Source organism: Juglans regia, chromosome 16, assembly GCF_001411555.2.
Source record: "Juglans regia cultivar Chandler chromosome 16, Walnut 2.0, whole genome shotgun sequence".
NCBI lineage: Eukaryota > Viridiplantae > Streptophyta > Magnoliopsida > Fagales > Juglandaceae > Juglans > Juglans regia.
In genome coordinates this window covers 22916359-22939936 of record NC_049916.1, presented here as the reverse complement: position 1 = coordinate 22939936, position 23578 = coordinate 22916359, and the positions used below count along the sequence as shown (strand labels likewise).

At 38.2% G+C, this 23578-nt stretch overlaps 3 protein-coding genes across 4 annotated transcripts; 1 reads left to right on the top strand and 2 right to left on the bottom strand.

Moving 5' to 3' along the window:
• The first annotated feature begins 1552 nt into the window (after positions 1-1552).
• Positions 1553-4185, top strand: LOC109006707 (DEAD-box ATP-dependent RNA helicase 21). Its single transcript, XM_018986075.2, has one exon. The coding sequence runs from the start codon at positions 1762-1764 to the stop codon at positions 3910-3912; it is 2151 nt and encodes a 716-aa protein (XP_018841620.1). The 5' UTR covers positions 1553-1761; the 3' UTR covers positions 3913-4185.
• A 2667-nt stretch (positions 4186-6852) lies between these two features.
• Positions 6853-8187, bottom strand: LOC109006708 (ethylene-responsive transcription factor LEP-like). The gene has a single exon (XM_018986076.2). The coding sequence runs from the start codon at positions 8036-8038 to the stop codon at positions 7148-7150; it is 891 nt and encodes a 296-aa protein (XP_018841621.1). The 5' UTR covers positions 8039-8187; the 3' UTR covers positions 6853-7147.
• Positions 8188-15195: 7008 nt separating this feature from the next.
• On the bottom strand, positions 15196-18033 carry LOC109006709 (nudix hydrolase 13, mitochondrial-like). Of its 2 annotated transcripts, none has more exons than XM_018986078.2 (6): positions 17627-17955; positions 17453-17546; positions 16825-16939; positions 16612-16695; positions 15927-16076; positions 15196-15756 (listed from the first exon to the last, which is right to left on the bottom strand). In XM_018986078.2, exons 2-6 carry the CDS (start codon positions 17521-17523, stop codon positions 15508-15510), a joined length of 669 nt encoding a protein of 222 aa, XP_018841623.1. In that variant the 5' UTR covers positions 17524-17546; positions 17627-17955; the 3' UTR covers positions 15196-15507. The 2 variants fall into 2 exon arrangements, with proteins under 2 accessions (XP_018841623.1, XP_018841622.1); XM_018986077.2 differs by having other exon boundaries at positions 15197-15756; positions 17453-17531; positions 17627-18033.
• Between the last annotated feature and the right edge of the window lie 5545 nt (positions 18034-23578).

Genomic DNA, 23578 nt, shown 5'->3' with positions numbered 1-23578 from the left:
GTGTTTCTTGAAAGTATCCTGTTGAACTACCTGCTTCACATCTGTTATGTCTCTTTTCTTTGAAACATTATCCAGCTGAGTAGTATCCATAGGATCCATGTCAATTACTTTGCTCATGTGTGATTGTCTAGCTCTTTTTTCCCAACCTGTCTGTTTAATCATTGGTTCCTCTGGTATTGTAACTAAATTGCTTGGTTGAATTGGTCTGGCTTCATATTTTGGACAGGTAATACTAGGCTCTGTGTCTTCCCTCAAAGTGTTGCTGGTCTCACCTTCCCAACCTCCCTTGTTAAAAATTGCAGGTATTTGAAGGAGATCTTTTGATTCCTGTATAACTTGATCATTATCAACTTGTGGAGGAGCTTCCCTGCTACTGCATACATTTTCTTTTATGTCTTTACCACTTTTACTCATCTGAACATCAGTAGTAAGCCCACCCATAATTAGTGCCTCTTCTGGTCCAACCTGCAACCTTGATTGAGCTTGCTTCATTCCTTTTGGTCCCAACCTTTTTTCTCCCTCCCCATTAAAGTTGGTATTTGAGGCCCTCAACCATTAAACATATTGGATTGAACCTTTGCTTGTAAGATTTTTTCTACTTTTTTCCATATCACAATTTTTGTCAACATGTTTTATAGCACCACATAGAAAACAAAATAATGGTAATCTCTCATATTTACATTCTATCCACTTTTGTTTTCCTTCAATTCTAATCATTATATCTCTAGGCAAAGGTTTTGAGCTGTTCAACTTTACTCTAACTCATAGGTATTTTCCCCATCCCACTCATTCTTCATCAAAATCCATTGTTATCACCTCTCCAATTGATTTTCCAAATTTTCCCCCTTCTTAAGTCATAGCAGCAAAAGGCAGCCCATGAAGTTGAATCCAAAAAGTTTTTGAGTTAAAATTCATTTCATTTAGGGAGGCATAACTGTCAAATTCTTGAATACACATTAGGCTTCTATCAAAAGTCCAAGGTCTACCATTTAGTACCCTTTCCATATCTATGACTCTCTGAAATTCCACTATATATTTGTTATTCCCTACCTCTTTAAAACCTATCCATCCTTTTGGATTCCACAACTTGGTCATGGTTGCTTTGAATGCTCCATTGTTAATGTTTTTCTCCAATAGAACTAGCATAACTAAGCAATTATGACCTCGAGCTTCAGTTCTTTTTGTTTCTTCCTTTATCAAACTCACCTCATGTTGTTCTGTTTCTACCAATCTTAATCCTGCCCACATGATTTCCAGTTCATCTGTCATCTTGTTAAAACTTTAGAGAAACGCTTTATCTATATCCCAGATTGTCCTAACCCATCACCTCACATTTCATAGGAAAATAAAGGACGTTATCTCAACCTTCTAGAGAAGGAAAAGACAGTAAAAAGTATTGAAGTTAATTTGGATGGAAATGTCTATGCAACTTTCAAATTAATTTTAAAGACCAAATTTATATCTAAATAATGTAACTTATCTAAATAAAGTAAAATTAATGCTTGAAAATTATAGATATTTATCATATTATAGATATTTAGGGCTCCAAATAGCGTTGGGCCACGGATCACTCCGCCGTTGTGTTCCTAATCCAATCTCCAATGGCTTTATACAAGAACACAGGGTCTGCATCCAAGTTCCTCCACACCGCCTTCTAGGGACCAGGAACTAGGAAGTATATGATCTTTCTTTCCCCTCCTGCTCCGAACCAAGCGAGTTTAGTTTCCTCTACCTTCAAGAAGTTCAGTCTGGGGGATTACCATGAGCATGAAACGCCCGATCGAAGACGTTTCAGCCGTCAGTGTCGTCGCTAAGAAACCAGTCTTCTTGACTAAAGCCCAGCGCGAGGAATTAGCCCTCAAGCGTCGTCAGCAAGAAGCCGATCAACTCCAGAACCGACGTCAAGAGCTACTCTCCTCTCTCGGCCGTCCAGCTGACGCGTCCGGTAGCGACGTCAAGCCGTCCGATTCGGACCGCCATCGGGACCGGGACCGGGACCGTGACCGAGAACGAGACCGGGACCGTGATCGCGACCGCGATCGACGAGATCGAGAGCGTGACCGTGACCGTGACCGGGAACGTGATTCTGAGAGGCGGAACCACCGCGAGAGGGAGCGCGAAGAGGAGGCTAGGGCTCGTGAGCGTGCGCGCGAGGAGAAATTAGCTGAGCGAGAGCGTGGGAAAGAGCTCGAAGCCATCAAAGAGCAGTATCTCGGGTCCAAGAAGCCTAAGAAGCGGGTCATCAAACCCAGTGAGAAATTCAGATTTTCTTTCGATTGGGAGAACACCGAGGATACCTCTCGGGACATGAACTCTCTCTACCAGAACCCTCACGAGGCCCAGCTCTTGTTCGGACGAGGCTTCCGCGCCGGCGTGGACCGTCGCGAGCAGAAGAAGCTCGCCGCCAAGAACGAGAAGGAGATGAGGGAGGAGATTCGCCGGAAGGAGGGGATCGAGGAGAAGCCCGAGGAGGCCGCGGCGCAGAAGCTCAAGGAACAAGCTGCCGATTTGTACGACACCTTCGATATGAGGGTCGATCGCCATTGGAGCGAAAAGAAGCTCGAGGAAATGACTGAGAGAGATTGGAGGATTTTCAGGGAGGACTTCAACATTTCGTACAAGGGCTCTAAGATCCCTCGGCCGATGAGGGCTTGGGCCGAGAGTAAACTGAGTTCGGAGCTGTTGAAGGCGGTGGAGAAAGTAGGGTACAAGAAACCCTCGCCTATTCAAATGGCGGCCATTCCGCTCGGTATGCAACAGCGCGATGTGATCGGGATCGCTGAGACTGGTTCTGGCAAAACTGCTGCTTTTGTTCTTCCTATGTTGACTTACATTACGAGGCTCCCTCCAATAAGTGAAGAGAACGAGGCCGAAGGCCCTTACGCCGTTGTAATGGCTCCAACCCGTGAGCTTGCGCAGCAGATTGAGGAAGAAACTAATAAGTTTGCCAAGCATTTGGGGATCAAAGTGGTCTCCATTGTTGGTGGCCAGTCCATCGAGGAGCAAGGATTCAAGATTAGGCAAGGGTGTGAAGTTGTCATTGCTACGCCAGGACGTTTGATTGATTGCTTGGAGAGGCGCTATGCGGTTCTCAATCAGTGCAATTATGTTGTTCTCGATGAGGCCGATCGCATGATTGATATGGGATTCGAGCCTCAGGTTATGGGTGTCTTGGATGCAATGCCTTCAAGCAATTTAAAACCCGAGAATGAAGACGAAGAACTTGATGAGAAGAAGATTTACAGAACCACTTATATGTTTAGTGCCACCATGCCCCCTGCTGTGGAGCGCCTTGCCAGAAAGTATTTGAGAAATCCTGTCGTGGTAACTATAGGTACTGCTGGAAAGGCCACCGAGTTGATATCCCAGCATGTAACCATGGTGAAGGAATCAGAAAAGTTTTACAGGTTACAGAGATTGCTTGACGAACTTGGTGATAGGACTGCTATTGTGTTTGTGAACACTAAGAAGAATGCAGATACCGTTGCCAAGAACTTGGATAAGGCAGGGTACCGTGTGACAACTTTGCATGGTGGGAAGTCTCAGGAGCAAAGGGAGATCAGCCTTGAGGGTTTTAGGACCAAGAGATACAACGTTCTTGTTGCCACCGATGTTGCAGGGCGTGGTATTGACATTCCCGATGTGGCCCATGTGATCAATTACGATATGCCTGGGAATATTGAAATGTACACACACCGTATTGGACGAACAGGCCGGGCAGGCAAGACGGGTGTGGCCACTACATTCCTGACTTTTCACGACTCTGACGTCTTTTACGATCTCAAGCAGATGCTTATCCAGAATAATAGTCCTGTTCCTCCTGAACTTGCAAGACACGAGGCGTCCAAGTTCAAGCCCGGTTCAGTTCCTGATAGACCTCCAAGACGCAATGAAACTCTTTTTACTCACTGAGAAGTTGAAGTATTTGGAGGTTTCAAAGAAGTGGAGGCGCCATCTGTGTTGTATACCACAGTTTTTGGTAGCTTAAACTTAGTGCTCCAGGCAAGGAACTGTAATTGCTCTTTTTTTTATGAGAATAGGATCATTGGGACTCCAATTTTTAAAACCTCTGCTGCCGCCAAAGTGGTAATTGATGTTATTTGTATTTTCTGATGCACTATGGTTGCTCGCTTGCTGATTATTGATATTATGAATAGTTTCACGATGATCAGTTTAGAATGTCCATATTTAATCTCTAATTTTGATAATGTCTGCAGATCTTTAATTGGTTGGTTAATATTCATTGACTGGATTGAAGTTCGAATCTTATTTATTTGTCGTCATACTTTGCTTGCTGCTTGCTTGTTTGTGCGTATCTTTTGGTTTGTAAAATAATATGGTAAAGTGCGGGTTCTGTGACAAATGGATGGGTGATAGGTCTATCAATAAAACAGTGCCATACGTCGTGAAGGATATGTTTCATATTCCTGCTGGAGGGCTGCAAATACTTAATGATGTCAAATGGTTGAAGGTTGGTCAGAGAGGACAAGTGATGATATTGATTGGGAAAGATGCTGTTTCAGTTTGAACCAGTGATGGGGAGGGGAGGAAAAGGAAGTAAAAAAAAGTATGCTTCTTGAGTTTTGAAATGAATATTGAGTCTTAAGACTGAAGTTGAAGAAAGACAGGTTATGCCAAAATAAGTGGGAAAAATGAAATAGAATGAAACCATTGTTCTATTGGGTTCTTGAATTGACAAGCATGTATTGACAGCCATTTGTATTGTTTTGGCGACCTGGTATGTCTATACAACCACGTCTTTATAATTAGCTTGTTGGTACCATCCAAATATTATGATGAGAATATTTTCCAAACTATAATTTGAGAGTTACTTGGAATCTTATATTGGTAATGAACGAATATCTAGTACTGATTTCCAAACTCTAACCATGCCTTTCACTATTTAGCTTTGCTTCTCAGAGTATACGTAGACCCTTACCTACTGTGGAATATAGGGTCTTCTCTCTCTCTCTCTCTCTCTCTCTCCAAACTCTAGTCCCTTTGCTTACTGTTTGTAGTTTTAATGGACATTTTGCGATGTTGTGGTTTATTTTTAGGAGATTGTGGGGTTATCAAACCACTTTTGATTTGAAGGTGTGTGAACTTTGGGTGGAGTATGGTGTCTCTGTGTTACAAATCATTGAGAGAAGTGTAGGAGGGTTAGTAGAGAAATATCTCTGGGCAGAATCAGTGTGGGGTGGCTGCGGTGGCGGAGTGTGTTAAATAAGAGGGAAGGTCAGACTTTGTTAGAACCATCTTGCTGGAAACGATGTTTTGGGAATAACATGAGAAATCTGTGAATATGATTTGTGAATAGTAGTAATATAGTTTGAGTTAAGATGTTTTATTAGATTTGAGAAATGAGATATAAAATGTTGAATAAAAATATTATTAGAATATTATTTTTTAATATTATTTTTGTTTTGAGATTTGAAAAAATTGAATTGTTTTGTGTTTTGTTTGAAAGTTTGAAAAAATTATAATGATTAGGTAATGATTAGATGAAAAATTTGAATATTTGAAATTGAAAAGTGTTTGTGTTTAAATGATGCTTGGAAAAGTAATTATGAGAAATTTTGAGATGAAATGATTTGTATTCCCAAACAAACCTAGTCTATCTTGTACAATCATGCTCAATTGCACACAGTGGTTACCTAGTGTTGGTGAGTATGGTGGTCGTGGGTGACGCCATTTCATATAAAATATCGGAAGGATTAGAGGTGTCCAAGGTCTTTGTTTTGTTAACACTTTGACTGGCAATGGGCCCGAATAGTTAATCAAGGAAACTCAAAGAGAGTTTTGGCTGGGGTGGTCCTCGGTTGGAGCAATTGCCTATAACCAGGAAAGCAAGTCATATGCAGAGGTGGTTGTCTTTTTGGGAGGAGCTCCGCCGACAAAGCACTCATAACAATAAGTACAGGGGTATTTTGTGAAATAATGGGGAAGGAATTTGAAATGAAAATGCATAAAGGTGAGAAGAGTACAAATTCTGTGAGTTGCCTAGCTCCTAATGCCATGGCAGAGACCTCTGGCATTTGCCACTGGGAATGAGGTGGAAAGAAGGGACATATGCAGGGCTCTTTGTACGTTGAAGACCCAACTAGATATTTTGTCCAAGGACATGGCAAGTCAGTCTTGGGTTAGTCTGGGACACTTGTAGCATAGGGTCTCTACCCAAAATAGAAGCCTTGTGTCGTGAAAGGGAACTTTCTGGTGGGTAGAATCACTTGTATCTCTATCAGGATTAAATCTTATGTCCAGATTTCCTCTTTGCTTTTGTAATTGGTTTAAGTTACAGATGATGGCTTGTTCTGTAGAATGACGATAGGTCTCGAACCTTATTCATTCTATATGCTGCTTTTTTGTTTTAAGATAAATTCCCATTTGTAATTGGAAGGCATATATTGACTTCCCTTATTTATTATACAAGATACGATTAAATAGGTTGAGGTCCCTATGAGGTGCCCCACTTCTCATAGTACCCTCCCAAGAGGAAAAAGATACATCTACCCACTTTAGTTGGACTAGCCAGGTTTAACCAGAAATGCTATGTTTACACACTAAAGAGTTCTATATTGTGCGGAGTTGAGCATACGACAAATGTCTTGAGATTTTAACTCATCTTTCGGTAGAAAGATGACAAGTGGTCAAAGATTTTCCGAATATTCGGACAATGCAACTATAGGGAATAGGCCATAAGCATTAAGAAGCCTGGCTAATTAATGACTGCGTTTAACATGGCAACCTCGGGTACTGCTTCAAAAATTGATGCCATTTCAAGCAGTGAATGTGAATGCCTTGCTCCCGGAATATGACTCCTCCGGCCATATCTCACAATCGTACAAGTACCAAAAGAGTTCAACCTTGTCATTGACACCAGAGGGAGTAATATTTTGGTGGAAAGTGGGATGGTTGTGGACTCTAGCAAGATATTACAGGATTGCTTTACAGACTCTAGCAATCCGACCATTGCTCATCTATGGTCCAAAAAGGTTAAAATCTCGCATAAGCTTAACAAAAACCATACAATACACTATTCAGCATCTGCACATGTTCGCCCCCCAAAAGAAAACAAACAACCAAACAAGGAAAACATACCTCAATGTTGAACAGACGGTTTGAAAAATGGGTGGGGGGAGAGGCTTATTTAATGGTAGTAGGGAGATGAAGAACCCAAACCAAATGCATCGCTACCCGAGTCTGGAACAGGCGGCATCCTCCCAAACAGTGGGCTGTGCTGCACAAACTCATTGGAGTAAAAATCCATATACGGCCCACTAACAGCTGAGTCTAGCCCATTCTTCGTTTGTTCAGTGAGCTCGAAACAGTTGGTGTCACTCCAAACTTCTTGACCCATATTGGAGCCCATCACTCCAGCCCCGTAACAAGTAGATGCGTCAGGCGGCAAAGGCGGGAGCTCAGTAGTGTCATGGGACGAGCATGAGCTTGGGTGCGCGCGCGCCTGCCCACCATCCGTAATAGCTGTAATGGGCTGGTAACTGGACCCAAAATCCGTAGTTCCCTGAGCCCAGCCGTCCCCGCTGGAAAATGGACACGTAGTAGCATTGATGAAAGGGTCCTGACCGAAGAAGAGCTGGGTAGAGGAGTGAGTAGTATTCGCATCGTTTTTTTGTTGGTCGGGAGCGAAGAGGGCAGAGATATCGTGCTGCGATGACTCGTCGGGTGAGATAATAGAGGTTATGGATGAACCGCTCGGCATATCAGAGTATACGAAGTTGGTGCGGGCCTTGGAACCGCGCATGGAGCGAGCGGCGCGGTCGTAGGCCAAGGCGGCCTCCTCGGCAGTGTTGAAGGTGCCGAGCCAATGCCTCTCTTTGGTGGAAGGGTCTCTTATCTCCGCTGCGTATCTACCCCACGGCCTTCTTCTTACCCCGAGAAACCTCGCTTCTCCTTCTTGTTTCTGTTGCTGCTGGTTTTCTAGTAGTACTAGTTGTGGTTGTTGCTGTTGCTGTTGCTTCCTTTTGGACTTTGATGAGGAGGAGGAGGAGGAGGAGGAGGGCGAGTTGTTAAAGTTCATGATGTCTGATTCTATGAATTAAAGATAAGTCTTAGATTTCAACTGGCTAGGCTAGCTGAAAGTGAAAGACAAATTAGCTTGAATGTTTTTTTCAGCGACCTTAAAAATAACGAACAAAACACAAAGCGATTTTCTGCGGAGAGAGAGAGAGAGAGTCTTTAATTTCTCTTGTAGTTTGTTTATATAGATCACAAAGTGAAGTTTAGATCAGAGAGAATGATTGTAGGCCTTGTTTTCCGGCAGTTGCATGTAGGCTGGCTGTTTAAATAAAAACATTTTTGTGTCCATTTTTTTATACCTGCCTTGCCCTTCATAAAATCCCCCCCACATGGAACGATGATCATGATGAGTTTGATCAAGCTCTCACACTTGCCACTACGTACCCAATCATGTGATTGAGCCCATCAATCTATCTATCCATGGGTGGGTGCATGGTACCATTATCTCTGGCCTATATATATATTTATTAGTTTTAACTTTTCGCATATATATGCCCCATTAATCTTCCCTTGAATTTGTGAAGTATAGGGCAATTTTCCTCAAAAGGAGGATTACCTTAGTTTATACATCAAAATTTGTATATATCATTACTCGTTATTTCTTAGTTTTCTTGTTTCAAAGATGGTTGTTTTAGTTAATAAGAAACTGCATGGAACCCTTGTCTAGAGTACCTTACATTCTGATGATCATTATATTGGAAGATGAGATGATCATATCACTGTATTTGTTAATGTTGTGTTTCGCAATTCAAACAGTTTCGCAAAGTCCAAGCTTCCAAGTACCTGCAATTAAGAAGAAAATGAGGCTCCTGTAACCTCCGAGATCACTCCGATGCCTAAGTCAGTTGATTGCTCTTTGGATAAGAGAAAACACAGTACATAATAAGAGTTATCTAAATTGAATGAACCCCCTCCCGTAAGGAGGTCATCTCCTATTTATACATGAGTCAGGTATTTTCATTGAGGGAGATCGTAGCGTGTCAGATGCCAGGCTTGCCACCACCCCTTCTTTGTCGCCCCTAGTGGGGGCTAGTCTAGGACCTAACGAGGGATTACGCCATGTCTGCTTTCCTACGTTTGCGCGGCCACCACTTTTCCGTCATGCCAGGAGATGTCAGATTGCGGGCAAGCCGTCCTTGACTCGTGGGATGCTCTACTACTGTGCGCCGGATTTCCTGGCACCGATTCGGGTTGACTCGTGCCTGGGATTCAGGACTCTGGGGTCAGGAGCATGATGATGTGTTGCCCACCTGACCGGGTAATTCGATTTTGCAGACCTTGATCCTCCCGGGCCCTGAATGGACAGGCCCGAATAGTCCGGTCCCGTGTTGACCTGACTTCCCGACCCTCTCGTCCCAAACCCTTGGCTTCCCTACTCGAGATCGGGCTTCATGGTTCAACCTTCCTAGGCTTGGACCCTTCGGAGATGGGCCTTGATTTGCATGGGCCTTATGGGAGTGGGCCTTCCCTCACAATATTAATGTACTGGTATTAATTTGATATATTTTTGCTTGTCTGTATCCACCCTCCGATCGAATTAACTATAGGAAGGATAATCTCGTCCTTCAATTCCCAGCTGGGAAGAAACAAAATACCCCCGTTAATTAAATATAAAGAAGGCCGGGTGTTTGAATTTTTCCAGGCATGCAGCGAAGGATGATCTAACTAAGAAGCAGGGGCATGCCAAGCAATTTAATTAACAATAATCATGATATGACTCGCATGTTCTCTGCTCCACTTTTGATTGAATTCATGCAATTAAATTATATAAAGTTCTCACATCTGAATATATAGAAAGAGAATCGATCCCTTGAATCGGGTACCAATCACGGATTGTTCTAAATAATCCAATCATCATGAACAGTGCAGCAGGCCTTTGAACAACTTTTATCCATATTCCCAGAAAGGTTAGCAATCTGCACCATATCATTGCCAAATATACTTCACCACATATTCAATTATCATCCATACCCATGGAAGGGCTGTAATGATAAATTCGTTTGTTTTTATAGTAGAAATAAGATGAATATAGATTAAAATTAAAAATTAAATAAAATATTATTAAAATATATATTTTTAATATTAATTTTGTTTTAAAATTTAAAAAATTTGAATTATTTATTTTATTTGTGCAAGAATTTGAAAAATTGTAATGATTATTATATAAGATGAGTTGAAAATTTTTGTAAAAACAAACGAGGCCATACTGTTTTAAAGTATGCGAGGATCGTTTATTTCTTTTGAAAAAGTGAATAAGTTTGAAATCTACTTAAACAAATATATATTTTTTAATAGTAATTTTATTTTTTTTAAATAAAGTGCGCAAAACTTATACATTAAAATTGTATTTAGTATTAGTCATAATTATAATAGTATATCATTTTTTTGGAACACTTACTGATAGATCACAACAAGAAAAGTGTATTTTTACGGCAGCCTAAACTCGCCTCAACAAGCATGAAAATCGTCGCATATTAAGTTTTACCGCAACAAATCAATCGCAGGGATGCTGCTGGCAGTACAGCCTGACATATACGCTTTCTATTGCCGCTTGCATTCTTCGCAAATAATAGAGGCCAATAACGTCGATTTCGATGTCGGTAAAACCAGACAAATTTGCTACTGCAAATCCCATTCTTCCAATTGATTTTCTCGTCGCAAGACTAGCAAAGTTACCTGCGGGATTGGGTCGTCGCACAACTAGATCTTTATCGTTGGGAATGGTAGCTCCGATTTTTCAAATGCCAGGAAAAGCATAGGCCACTACCGTCGATTTCGACGCCGGGAACAGAAATGGAAAACCCATTGACCAATATCATCGATGCCGTTCTGCTGAGTTTATTTGCAAATCGCTGCTGGAAACCCAACTTATTCACAGCGATTTACTCTTCGCAAGCGGGCACATTTTGGGTTCATGTGGGATTGGTTCGTCGCATAGCTAGATTTAAATCAAAGGGATATTAACCTGTGATCCTTCAGATGCCGGGAAAAGATCAATTAAAGCTTCAGCTGCAAAACCCCATTTACGGCGTGGAAGACTTCGCCCCCAATTACGATTTCCCAAGGTTTTTCGGCGCAATAGGGGAAATCTCTTTCGACGGATTAGACGACAGAAATACAAAATTACCAATCATGTTCAATGCTTCTAGGCAGTAAAATTGGGGGTTGGTGCCGAATTTTTTTCCCAGAAATTGGTATAAGATATTTAGACACTCTCCAATCGACCCTGAAATTGGCAAATTTCAGCACTCTCCAAGTTGTCTCCATAAACTTTCAAGGTTTGACACTTAACAATTTCTGTTGTTCCCTTTTTTTCACTTCTAGATCTCCATTGGGTTTGCACATGATAGGGTTTTCACATAATCTTTATGTTATTAATTTGGTCTATAGATAGATTAATAGACCAACCATGCTGGACTGCAAATTAATACACATAATCTGTAGCTAGCAAATTATATATATAAACCAATCATGCTGGCCAGCATGATTTGGTCTAGCAAATTTGTTAAGTCCATGGACTTAATCTGTAGCTATCTGGCATGATTTGGCCAGCATCATTTGTAGCTAGAAAATTTGCAATCCATGGACTGCAAATTTGGTCCAGCAAGAATTATATACACACTCATCTTGTAATCATTATATTGGTATCATACACACAATCATTCAATGATCCATCCCTTCATCTTGTAATCATTATATTGGTATCAACATATATTTTAAAGAATTTAGTCTATATAAGATATAATACATAAGTTTTTGGCCTAATTAAAAAACTAATCGCCCAAAATTTATAATTTAAATTAACTCTTTTTTTCATCTCATTCTTATATATATAATTTATAATTTATAATTTATATATATATATATATATATAAATATATTATATACCTGCCTGCCTGCCTCTTTCATGCAGTACAAAGTATATATGCAAGATTGCAGCTAGCAGCTTGATTCATGTGTCCAAATATATATAGCAGGATCGAACACGATCACTTTCATTTTCTTTTTTCTGATCCACACGCGACATGTTTTCTTTTCTCACATGGTTCCATGCCTACATCTCTTACTTTTGACCTAATCCTTTATTAAAAAAAAAATTATATATCTGGTACGTACTGGGTTCGATTAAACTAATTTAGATTTCAACAACTAAATTGAGAGGCCAATTAAGTATATAGAAAAACGAGTGCATAAAGGTACTCATGTTACCCTAATATTATACGAATTGCCTAAGCCATCATGTGCATCCAATTTGAGCTAAATACAATGATATGTCCCACCAACCCTTCTCACCTTTTCAATCCCATGCAAATGGCCTTTTCTCTTTTATATAATATTTCATAGAGTTTGGACTGAGCATCCTTGGTTGCAACTTTAGCATGAACAACCAATATATATATATATATATATATATATATATATATATATATATATAAGCTCCAAATTATAAGGGAGAAATTAAAGGCGTTTTGGGGTGCATGTGATAATTAAGGACACAAAGGCATGCATGTTGTTTCGAAGAAAATAATCACTAGGAAGCCCTAGATCATTAATACGGCCAACTGATAATTAAGAGAAATTCTTAGAAGATGGATATATAATTAATTTTAACGTACTGATCATGAAGCGGACCTTGACTCAATGCATGGACCCCATGCATCATGCAGTATATATATGACCTTTGGTCATGAGTACAAAAGAGTATTAGTTATTGTTTACTAAAATAAATAATGGACAACCCTCTCGGTGATCGAATGGTCGTTTTAATTATTATTCTTCCTAGCTAGACGCGGGTGATATTATTATATAATTGTTTGAATCTGATGATTTTTTTTTTTTTTTTTGGCTTTTTGATGATGATGAAGAACTTGTAAAATTTATATTTAAGTTGCAATGACTTGACCTACACGTACTGGTGTGGTGTCTCTATTGACTGGGTGAAAATGTATATTTGTAATAAATAATTTTTTTTTTTGTCATTTATAAGGGATGATAAATGATAAAAAAAATTGTTTATTACAAGAGTAATACTGCATATAGTTATTAAATACGCAAGTGTTATGTAGTCACTTTGAAAAAGAGTAATATATTATTATAAAATTAATTTTTTTATATATATCTCATATTTATTTATTTTTTTAAAAGTGATTATACGACGTTTGTACATTCGTAACTATAATTTTTCTTTTCACTTTTAAAAATACTCAGTTCGACTCATTAATTAGTTTGTCTTGAGAGAGCGACTCATGTGACTCCCCATCGATCGTCAAGGCTCCTCTTGAAGGACTCCCCAAGAAGCATAACACACACATATATACACTATATACGATAGCTTGGATTTTATAGGTGTTTGAAAAGAGTCTACGACATACTGGATAAGTTGTGAACTTTGGTTCCAAGCGAGGTCTCTGAAGTCAAGAAAAGTATGCTACAAATTATTTAGGGGAGAAACAAAAGAATTCTTTGAGTAGAACGGTCAACGGGCAAGCAAGTTGATCAGAAAGTTGATAGAGGATTGATACATTATCTCCTTATCTAAACTTTATATTTGATCAGTTTTTGTCTTCAACAATTATTTGAGGCTTGATACACATGGCTTGGTTTGAATATACAAAACTTTTCATTTTATTTTATTTTATTTTATTATTATAATTTTTTATATAAAATGTAATAAATACTTTAATTTTTTTAAATTTTAAATTAAAAATATTATTAAAAAATTCTTATAATTCCGTAACAAAGTTACTCTGTATAATGGGAATTTTTTTTGCACCTGTGGAAATAATTTATGCCAATTTATGCAATATTGTGTAGGGTAAGGATTGACTTGTAACTTGGTAATAAAGCTACCCAAAAAAGAAGATGAAGGAGAGAGAGAGAGAGATGGGTAATAAAGACAAAAGTAACAAGTGTGAAAACTGAAATGGGGCATGCAAGTCTCTGTAATTTGTAAATCCCAAAGATCCCCATTTTTCAAAGAGCGGATAAAGACAGAGATTAGGTGTATAGGGTATAGTGTCGAATGGAGAAAGGTCTAAGTATCTTCTGCAAATCCCATGAATATCCAATCCCAAAGATACAAAATGAGAGAAGAGATGCCCGAGAAAAGGAAAGGGGAAAGAAAGTCAAAGGAAACATCCCCGCGCGTGTCACTGGAAAGCATGCAAAAGATTGTTATAATCAGCACACAAATTCATATTGCAGTGCCAAACTCCAAATGGGTAAAGAAAAAGTCAGAAAGTTCAAACCCACAATTCACAAACTTCAAAAGATTGACCCAATATTTGTCGTTTTATGTTAGTAGAACTGTGCAATGCTACTTTTTTATTTCACATTTTTACTGATCATGAAAGGATCAAGTTCTCGAGGAGGAAGGTCTGATCTGCACTTTTTAAAATGAAGGTTGGAGTTCGATATTCCTCTCTCAAATTAAAAAAATAAAAAAAATTCTCAAGGGAGAGGGAGGGAAAGCGTTCAGTTTGATGTTTTGTTGCGTTTGAAAATCATGCCCCCCGGAAACCAAGGCTGTCTTTGATCTTTTGCTTCGCATGCATTTTACTCACGGTGACAAAATGGTGGATGCAAGACGATCGTGGTGCCCTTACATCATTGTTAGTTCAGCCGATCATTGCGAGCAACATATACCCGTGGAAGGCATATGCTCGCCACATGCTCAAGCTGGGATACGTAATAACTTTTTATATATAGGTTGGAGGAAGTTTCTGTCCTATTTCGGTCACGATTTGAGACTGCATGAGATGAATAGTGATTTGACATGAGATTAGAGTAGAGGTCTTGAAATTGAATTATGACTACACACACCCACACAATGCATATAATGATGTACCACACTCAGCTCTACGTACGCCTGCACAGGAAAATCAAACCTCCTTCCACATTCCATTTTAGATGTTCAATCCACATCACATGATTACCGTCCAACACTAAAGACTGATTCAGATTAGGGCAGTTTTGGAGCTGCTGAAATAAAATGCCCAAAGTTTTAGAGGTTTTGTGGGCTTGGAACCACTCTGACTCTGCCATTCCTAATGCATGTTCGACCCTCTTCTAAGCTAGAAATGATGCATAAATTATGACTGTCAAACGACATCAATGGATTGAAGGTCAGTCACAAGTCAGGAGCCTAGAATTGGATCTTAATCAGTCATTCCAAACCAATTTAACACCACATGGCAGAGTGACAAAATGGTCGTTGAGGGAAACATCAACCAGAAAAAAATCAAACAGAAGACTGGTAGTTTCTTTGAGTCTAATTTAATTGAATTATGTACAAGATTTACCCTAGAGGGAAACAGTTTGAAAGTTATTTAGAATTGCAGAATCAAGGACATGGACAAATTCTACAAAATACAGTTGCTTGCTTCCGCTACAAAGATGTATTTGAGTCGTCAACCCCACTTTTTGTCTTTTTACACAAAAGAGGACGATACCCGAATTTTATTGAAGTTGTCAGCCCTGCACTTCACAATTGCAGCAAGAATTCTCGAGGTGTTGGACACCAGAAGGGTTACCAAAGTAGCCAGGTGATGATATCTGACGCACTTCACCTGCATCTGCAACTGGCCTTATAACAGGGGTTTCCTTTGATTCTCCAGCCATCTTGAGTGAACTTTCCTCTGAGAGAGTATTCAAAAATCTTCTAAGAGCATCCCGCATCCAATCATAACGGCAGAATTTGAATGCTTCCTCTGTGGTAAGCTGTGGAGGGTAACAAAAACCCAAGTCTTCAACTGAAGCCAAACTAGAATTTGTTGACATAGGATTTCTTAATTTGAGGCAACAGTCGTCAAGCCAAATCAATTACCAGTTGTCTTTCAATGAAACATTAGATATTATATAATTTTAATTAATTTTTATGGAATACTGACCCATTTCCTGTCATGGCTAGCCTGCTCTGGCCAAGAGTCGAGCTCCTCAGTCACATTTAATGCAAACATATAACCTCTACAACCTCCTTCCAGGCTGCTGCTGTTCTGTTTGCTCTTGCTTCTAAACTCCCAAACTCCTAGGGGATTTTCCTGAAAATATATGAGAAATCAGCTTGAATTCGATGAATCGATTGAATGATAATCATGTTCATGATTTCTTTGACTATAACAAGTTCCTACGCATACCCGAAAAGCAATCAAACCATAATTCAGCATAGTAAATGAAAGGAAAAAGACTCGAAGCAAGAGATTATGTCCTAATATTTCTGAACATTGTTTGAGATTATACACACATGATGTGCAATTATAGAACCCCACCTTCTTCTCCCCACAAAGAAAAAATCATCTAGATGTAGTCCTTAATAAACAGCTTTGACTAAGTTAATGGGGGAAGAAAAAGAAAGTTGTGTGTGTGAATAGTTCATACAATTCAAGGACAAAAACGAAATCAGATAGAAAATTCCCTCAGATATTACAAGAGTACAAGAGAAGTGCTAGTCTGGGGTTGGTTAAACCCTATGTTTTTGGCTGCATTCATGATTCATCATTGGTTGCGAACTTCCAATTATAAAGATAAATAGCAATAGCAAACGTGCCAATACAAAACAAGGAAAAAAAAACCTACACTGAGTATTCCTCTAACTCCTGCTTCCTCCAAGGCCTCACGTCGTGCGGCTTCATCTATAGTCTCATCATTCTCCCATCCACCCTGGCATTCCAATGAAGTCATTGACATTAATTCTCAACTTCTAATTATTATAGAAGGTAACATGACTAATTAAACGAAAAGAGTAGAGCATGATCATGTGCCCAACAAACAAAGGAGGATCATTAGTACCTTCGGAAACACAAGATCATCCCTATCTGGTGAAGAAATCATAAGAACAAGCAATTTTTTCTCTGGATTGTTATAGCAACAATTGAAATTCTTTCCAAGCCGGTAAGGAATACACCTAATCATGTTTGCACCAAAAAAGGTAAGCATATGTAGATCATGTGGTCTGCAGAAGAAATAAAAGCATTCCAATCTATGCAAGGGTAGAGCATTGGTAGTATATAGACAGGAAAGGAAAGAGGACAAAGTGGGGAATAGATGAAATTACTGTAAACCAGGTGGATTAACATTAACATTGCAAATTTTTTTTTTTTATCGTTTGGGGTTGATTGCCAAAATTAATAATTTGGGACAGATAATTACAAACTAAATTATAAAAATAACATTATTTGAGTTAAAGCAAAAGGATAGTTGTATAGCCTCAGAGTCATTTATCATGTAGAAGCACGAGGATACACTGCTATTATCAAAGAAAAAGGCACAATTTCCTCGAATGCGATACGTCGATATAACATGAAAAGCACGACAGATTTGAGTTAAAGCAAAAGGACTAGGAAAACTAAGATGAAAATTGACACGTGAATGAAAAAGAAAATAAATTTTGGATTTTTCAGTAGAAAAAGTGACTGACCCTGAGACAAGCCTAAGATGATCCTTGTAGCGTTGTCTGTATCTCCCAGTTCTCGCTGGCAAAGACGACATGACAAAATCTGCATTTACGTGGACTTAAACCCAAACTATTAGAAGATAAAGCGTAAAAAGGGACATGAAAAAGGAGAAGAAAATAAATGATAAGCAAAGCAACCTGGATAAAAAGCTAGCTTGGGACGTAGGAAGCTTCAACTGTAATACCCAGTACCAGATACTAGTTGCAGAGTGTTTCGCCGAAGTCGATTGAGAAGGGTCTCATCCCGACATGCTTTTGAAGAGGGACTCGGTTGATACAAAGCAAGAAAGAGTCAACAACGGCAACGACAAAGGCAAAGTCGGCAACACGGTTGAGCGAGTCTGTCGGTATTGGTACGGTGTGGTCGGCCGTGCTTGTCAGGACTTTGTACAGATTTTTACAGCAGAGTTTAAGCAAGTTGCAAGGCTCCTTCCACCAAAGTTCGAAACTGCAAATTGGTATCTTCTCTCTCTCTCTCTCTCTATAAATATATATATATATATATATATCCTCCAATAGCAAGAGACGATAGGGACTATAGCAGCGGGAGTAAACTAATCAGTGGCTTCGTTATATTTGAGGAAATTGACGGCATGTATAGATAAATCTAAACTGACGTGACTCATATAACTATTTTTATTAAAAGTAGTTTTACAACGTAAGGCACCATATAAAATACGTCAATTTATAAAGTTAGGACATTTATGTTGAGATAAATCAATCCCAACCACAGGTTTGGTAACTAAAATAAAACATAAAATTTTCATCTCATTTCATTTCATCATTACATTTTTTTAAATTTTTATATAAAATATAATAAATAATTCAACTTTTTCAAATCACAATGCACATTTTTCAAATTCTAAAATAATAATAATATTAAAACATAATATTTTAAACTTTAAAACAAAATACAAAATTCTCATCTCATTTCTCAAACCAGCCCTAACACTAACAAACCAAGTGAAAAAAGGGTTAATATTTGGTCCCATCTGACTTGATCCTGAAATTAACAGACCAGACATGACTCCATTTGGTCCCATCTTAAACAGTTTTTCAGTGTCTACCTGTATTGGCGTTACTATTGTGTGGTCATTAGATATGGTTGGTAATTACTTTGAAAAAGAAGAGTTAATATATTAATGGTGAATGAATAATAAGACATCAACACATGAGTACGATGAGAGTAGTAAATAGTATAACTTACGATCGAGCGATAAACTCTCTGCAAGTTAAGCTGTGATCTTTGTTGTGCAAATTAAAAGAGCGGCTAAAAGTGTTTTGACGGATAAGACACATATATACTTCATCGGTGACATTTACAAGAAAATTCAACAGAAAATCATACGTATCCAACTTTATCCTTACTAAGCATTGGAGATATGAATGAAATATTCTCATTTGATGGGTCAGCCAATGCTTAGCTTAATGTTCATATCCCTCGCCGAAAATGAAGAATAAGCGACATCTCTTGAGTTTCAATGGGACACTCAATGGCCACGACGGACAAGAACATAAGAAGACGAGAGAGAGATAGAGAGAGATGCAGGGTGCCATGTAATTCCGAATCTGAACTAATAGGCCCCACCATATTTAACAAAAGATGATCATAACTCTCTCATTTATATAAAAGACAAAAGCGTTGACTCTGAGTCAACGGTCCCTCCATGAGATTATAATTGTATTTGTACAACTTGTAACTCATGACTTGGATGGGTAAGATAAATAAAGCCATGTCCTGCGTGCCCTGGCCCAGTTACGAAAGCTTGATAAATTTTACTTATCGTCTTAACATTAATACGTGATTGAAAAATATTAATCTTTCTATTGGGGGCTACTATTGATTTTTTTTAAAAAAATTGATACTTAATAATTAAGAAAATATTTTTTTAATGATATGATTTTTTAAAAATATTTAAGTTTTAAAAAATACATGTGAAAAAAAATATAGATGAAATGTACTAATGTGTAAACACATACATATTAATGTGTAAATATGTGTTTATATAAAAAAAGAAAAATGACAAATTATATATTAGTGTGTGGTATAAAGATGATAAATAATATATTCTTATGAAGCTTATCCTTCTACGTGGAAGACTGATGTAGAATAATATCGATCTTTTATTTATTAAAAATAACGCACAACATTAAAGATTTTTTATCATATTTATGTTAGAAAAATGATATGCATAGTCTTTAAAATGTGCCAAATTTGCTTACTTTTTTTAAAAAAAAAAAAATAGATAAATCTTAGATCCAGATGAAAAAATATTTTTTCTTTTATAATTCATCAGATTTTCTTATAGAAAGAGTACGCAGAACTTGAAGATATACCTAATATTACTCTTATTTCAATTATTTTCATAATAATTGAAGAAATATTAAATAAAGAAAATAAGAGATAACTGATCATTTAAGGATGGTGAAACCATCTCAAGAGAAGTGGTTGGGATAGTGGACCACCCAGCCAAGCCAATGTCATGGGTGGTTGATCACTTTATTTCAACTTTGGGGTGATCTCGACTGTCCCAAGGATGAGAGCTATGATCTGTAGGCGTAGATCTCGTCACCTTGTTTGGATAGGTGAGAATCACCACCCCTAGGGGATTGATTGAGCCAATTTAGCCATCCTCGCTCAAGAGATGATCAACCACCTCTTTCCCCTATGTTTTCTAGTTACTCTCTTTTTTACTTTTATTAAATGTTGAAAAGATCCTTATCTATACCAGATCCTGATTCGAGATAGATGAAGATATGGGAGTACCTTAGCTTAGTATTATTCCTTGGGCTATCTGGACTGACCAGTGAACAAGGCTAAGATTAGCCTATGGCTTTTTGACTGAATGCCACCGCCCATGGTCCTTAAAAACAATTGGGTCTTATGGTCGGGTGTTGAAACCCCAAAACTACTAGGATGTCCCTCAAAAAAACTCCTAGCAGAATAAAATATGGGCCAACGTTAAGACCCCTTAACAAAACCGAGTGGTTGATAAACTATACAAATTACTCCTTTTTAATGTAATTGAACTAGCATAAATACGTGTTCCATTGTTGACATCCACAGACCAAAGTTAACGCTGAGATTTCTTTTTAAAAAAGAAATGGTAGCCACTAGAATGTAGTCCTGATAGGTAAGAAGCTGAGACGAATCTTTCTGGCCTCGAGGACCCGAAGAGGCTGGGTTTATTATTTATATTTTGTAGCCCAAGATGAGTTTGGGGCTTTTCTATCCGTCCCAGTCCCATTGGTCTGTTTATTTCTATTTTTGATCATATTAAATAACATATAATATATTTATCACAATTAAATAATAAAAAAATATGTAATAAATAATTATTTAATGATAATAAATATACATCTTATTTAATGGAATAAAAGTGAAATAATAATATGACGTATAAATTTTTTCTTATTTCTCTAATCTAATACATTCATGTCAATCAAGCCCAAACATCTCAATCAAAACCGAACCGAACCCACTTTCGTCTCTCCATTCGCATAAAAAGGATTGGAGTTTCGGATATGTTTGAAGACTGAAAAAGTAATTCCCAAAGTTCTTAATTTTTTTTTATAATTTCATTCTAAAAAATGGCTCAAAACCAAACTAGCTTCTCGATTTTTAGTTTTTTAACTTTTTTTTTATCTAATTATTATACAAACACAAAAATTAATATAACTTCTACAAACTTCAAAATAAAAATTATATTAAATAATGCGGAAAACTCTGGACAAGAACTTCCAACGAGTCGTCATAGCTTGAATTAGAAAGGAAACTAGTAACATACACGAAAATAAAATAGTAGTGTTCCAAAATCAAAATGCTCTCAAGCACCATGGAACAATACGAAAGCACCCCCACAAACCAATGGCACTAGTTTCTCTATTATTTCTCAACAACGGCGTCCTAAAGGATATAAGATGTGTTGGTAAATGAGAACCATGCAGATCCTGATCCAGTAACCGATGGCTCCCAATTCAATTTTACAATAACCCACCCCAAACTAAATGCCAGTAAGGAAAAAAAGGAGCAAAATCCAATTCCACGCATAAGGTTGTCACCCGTATCGAGTATGCAGCCAAAAAGTAATATTATCATGTCAGCCTAGAGTGTTATTTCTTCTACTCAAACAATTCATTAGGTTACAACATCAAGAAAACCACATAATGACACTGAAGGAACAACTCAGCAACAAGAGACTAAGGAAGCTCAGAGAGCATCCAACTCAACGACAGTCAATAAACTTCAAAGTTAGGTTATTATATATATTTGATAACCAACACACCCCACTAAGTTGAAGCTACGATCTTCCTTAGGAGAAGCGATGCATTAATAAATAAACGCAGGAATCACAAGCAACAATTGAATCAAAATCCAAAAGGTCACCCAAAATAAAGAGACAGGAAGAATGAAATCACTTAAAGGTCTAGTTGGTTGGCAAGCTTGGAATGAACTGCACACTCAACTATCTTGAACTCAATTTCTCACTATCCTTTATATGGTTTTGCCACGTGGAGTTTCTGTATCCAGGATTTACTTCCAATCGTGGGTCTGAAGGGCCTGCCTGATGAGGTCCCTCGTTGTCAAGAAAAACTTACTCCCTCGTGGTAAAACTACAAAATTGAACTGACAGACCCTATGGTTTCGGATATTAACCAATAATTAATTTCAAAGAACTATAACATGAACAGAAATAACTCAATTATTATCAAATGAGTCTAAGACCTTACAATGTAGAAAAATTGTGGTTTACAACAAACATTACTACAGTTGTTCTAGTCATTTTAACAAATACTCAATTTCTACTTGGACAAAAACACGTTTTTGATACGTCGCTTGAGCTAATGTTCAAGACAACTTAAAATTCAGGGTTTTGAGCGCCGTGATCAACAGGGACTATATACAAAACAACTTATTTCTATTCTTTAGTGTGGAGAAACAGAGCAAAAACCCTAGTTGCTTCAGAACCATAGAGAGAAACTTTTCCCTACATTGTGCATCTCTCTTGGAAAAACACATCTCCACTACACCACACCACACCATACTCAAGATCAAATCTTATTTAGAATCCATTGAAGTGGACGTGTTGATTGGCTGGAAGAGTCTGGAGCTGCTGCTGATGCAGAAATCAAGAGATTCTCGTAGGAAGCTATAGAAAGGTTAGAGTTTCGGCACTACATGCTTGTAGAGATTGAGTGGGTCACTCGTGGTGTTGCAAGCCAAGTTTAGAAACTACAAAAGTTGTGAGTGTCTCTGTATTGGTTGTAACAAACATTTTCTATAGTGGATTTTAGGTGGTGTCTTACACCTGAAGTGGTTTTAGAATTTGAAAGACGTTTTTCAAATAAGTTTCCACTTCGTGATCAAATCTCTGTGTTGATTATTTGTGTGATTTGTTTAATCTTTTAATTGCTTACATATCAATATATTTTATTAGATCAGAAAATTCGAACTGCACCTATTCACCCCCCCTAGTTGTTGTATTGGATGGAACCACTGTTTTTTCAATTGGTATCAGAGAGGGTTTACTCGATTAGGATTTAGTTCATGAGTGTGATCCTGCTGTAGTGCTTAAAATGGATAAGTCTCAATCACTCACATTACCACCATATTTTGATGGTAGCAATTATGCCTACTGGAAAGTTTGAATGAGTGTTCCTGAAATCCACAGATGAACGAGTGTAAGTTTCCATGGTAAGAGGTTGAAACAACCCGTTACAGTCGTTGAACCTAGTGTTGATGTGGATTGTGCTGAGCTAGGAGGCTTTGAGCTGGATGGCCAAGAGCTCGATAGCTGAGAGGAGAGTGCAGGAGGATGCTTAACACTCATAGGGTGAGAGGTAATGTGAACACGACTAGGCTGCATGGTCCTAATACCAATAGGAGCTTTAAGAGGAATTCTAAGCTCACGGGAAAGAAACACAACTAACTGAGAGAGGGATAACCGAGTGATGAGGCAAGCAAATGGCAATCCGGTCTGTACTTTGGGAGAATTAAAGACCTCAAGTAAGATCCAGAAAAGATGACTCCCTAGATCAATGTAGACATCATTGATCAGTGCATTAAGAAGAGTGGCGCGGTCAAGACCC

Bases quoted from the DNA above. Each gene is read 5' to 3' on its own strand.
- LOC109006707 (XM_018986075.2), top strand. From the start codon at position 1,762: ATGAGCATGAAACGCCCGATCGAAGACGTTTCAGCCGTCAGTGTCGTC.
- LOC109006709 (XM_018986077.2), bottom strand. From the start codon at position 17,523: ATGTCGTCTTTGCCAGCGAGAACTGGGAGATACAGACAACGCTACAAG. The intron at 16,940-17,452 runs GTCAGTCACTTT...AAACATGATTAG, and splicing joins CATCTTAGGCTTGTCTCAGG to GTGTATTCCTTACCGGCTTG. The intron at 15,757-15,926 runs GTCAGTATTCCA...TACCCTCCACAG, and splicing joins CTAGCCATGACAGGAAATGG to CTTACCACAGAGGAAGCATT.
- LOC109006708 (XM_018986076.2), bottom strand. From the start codon at position 8,038: ATGAACTTTAACAACTCGCCCTCCTCCTCCTCCTCCTCCTCCTCATCA.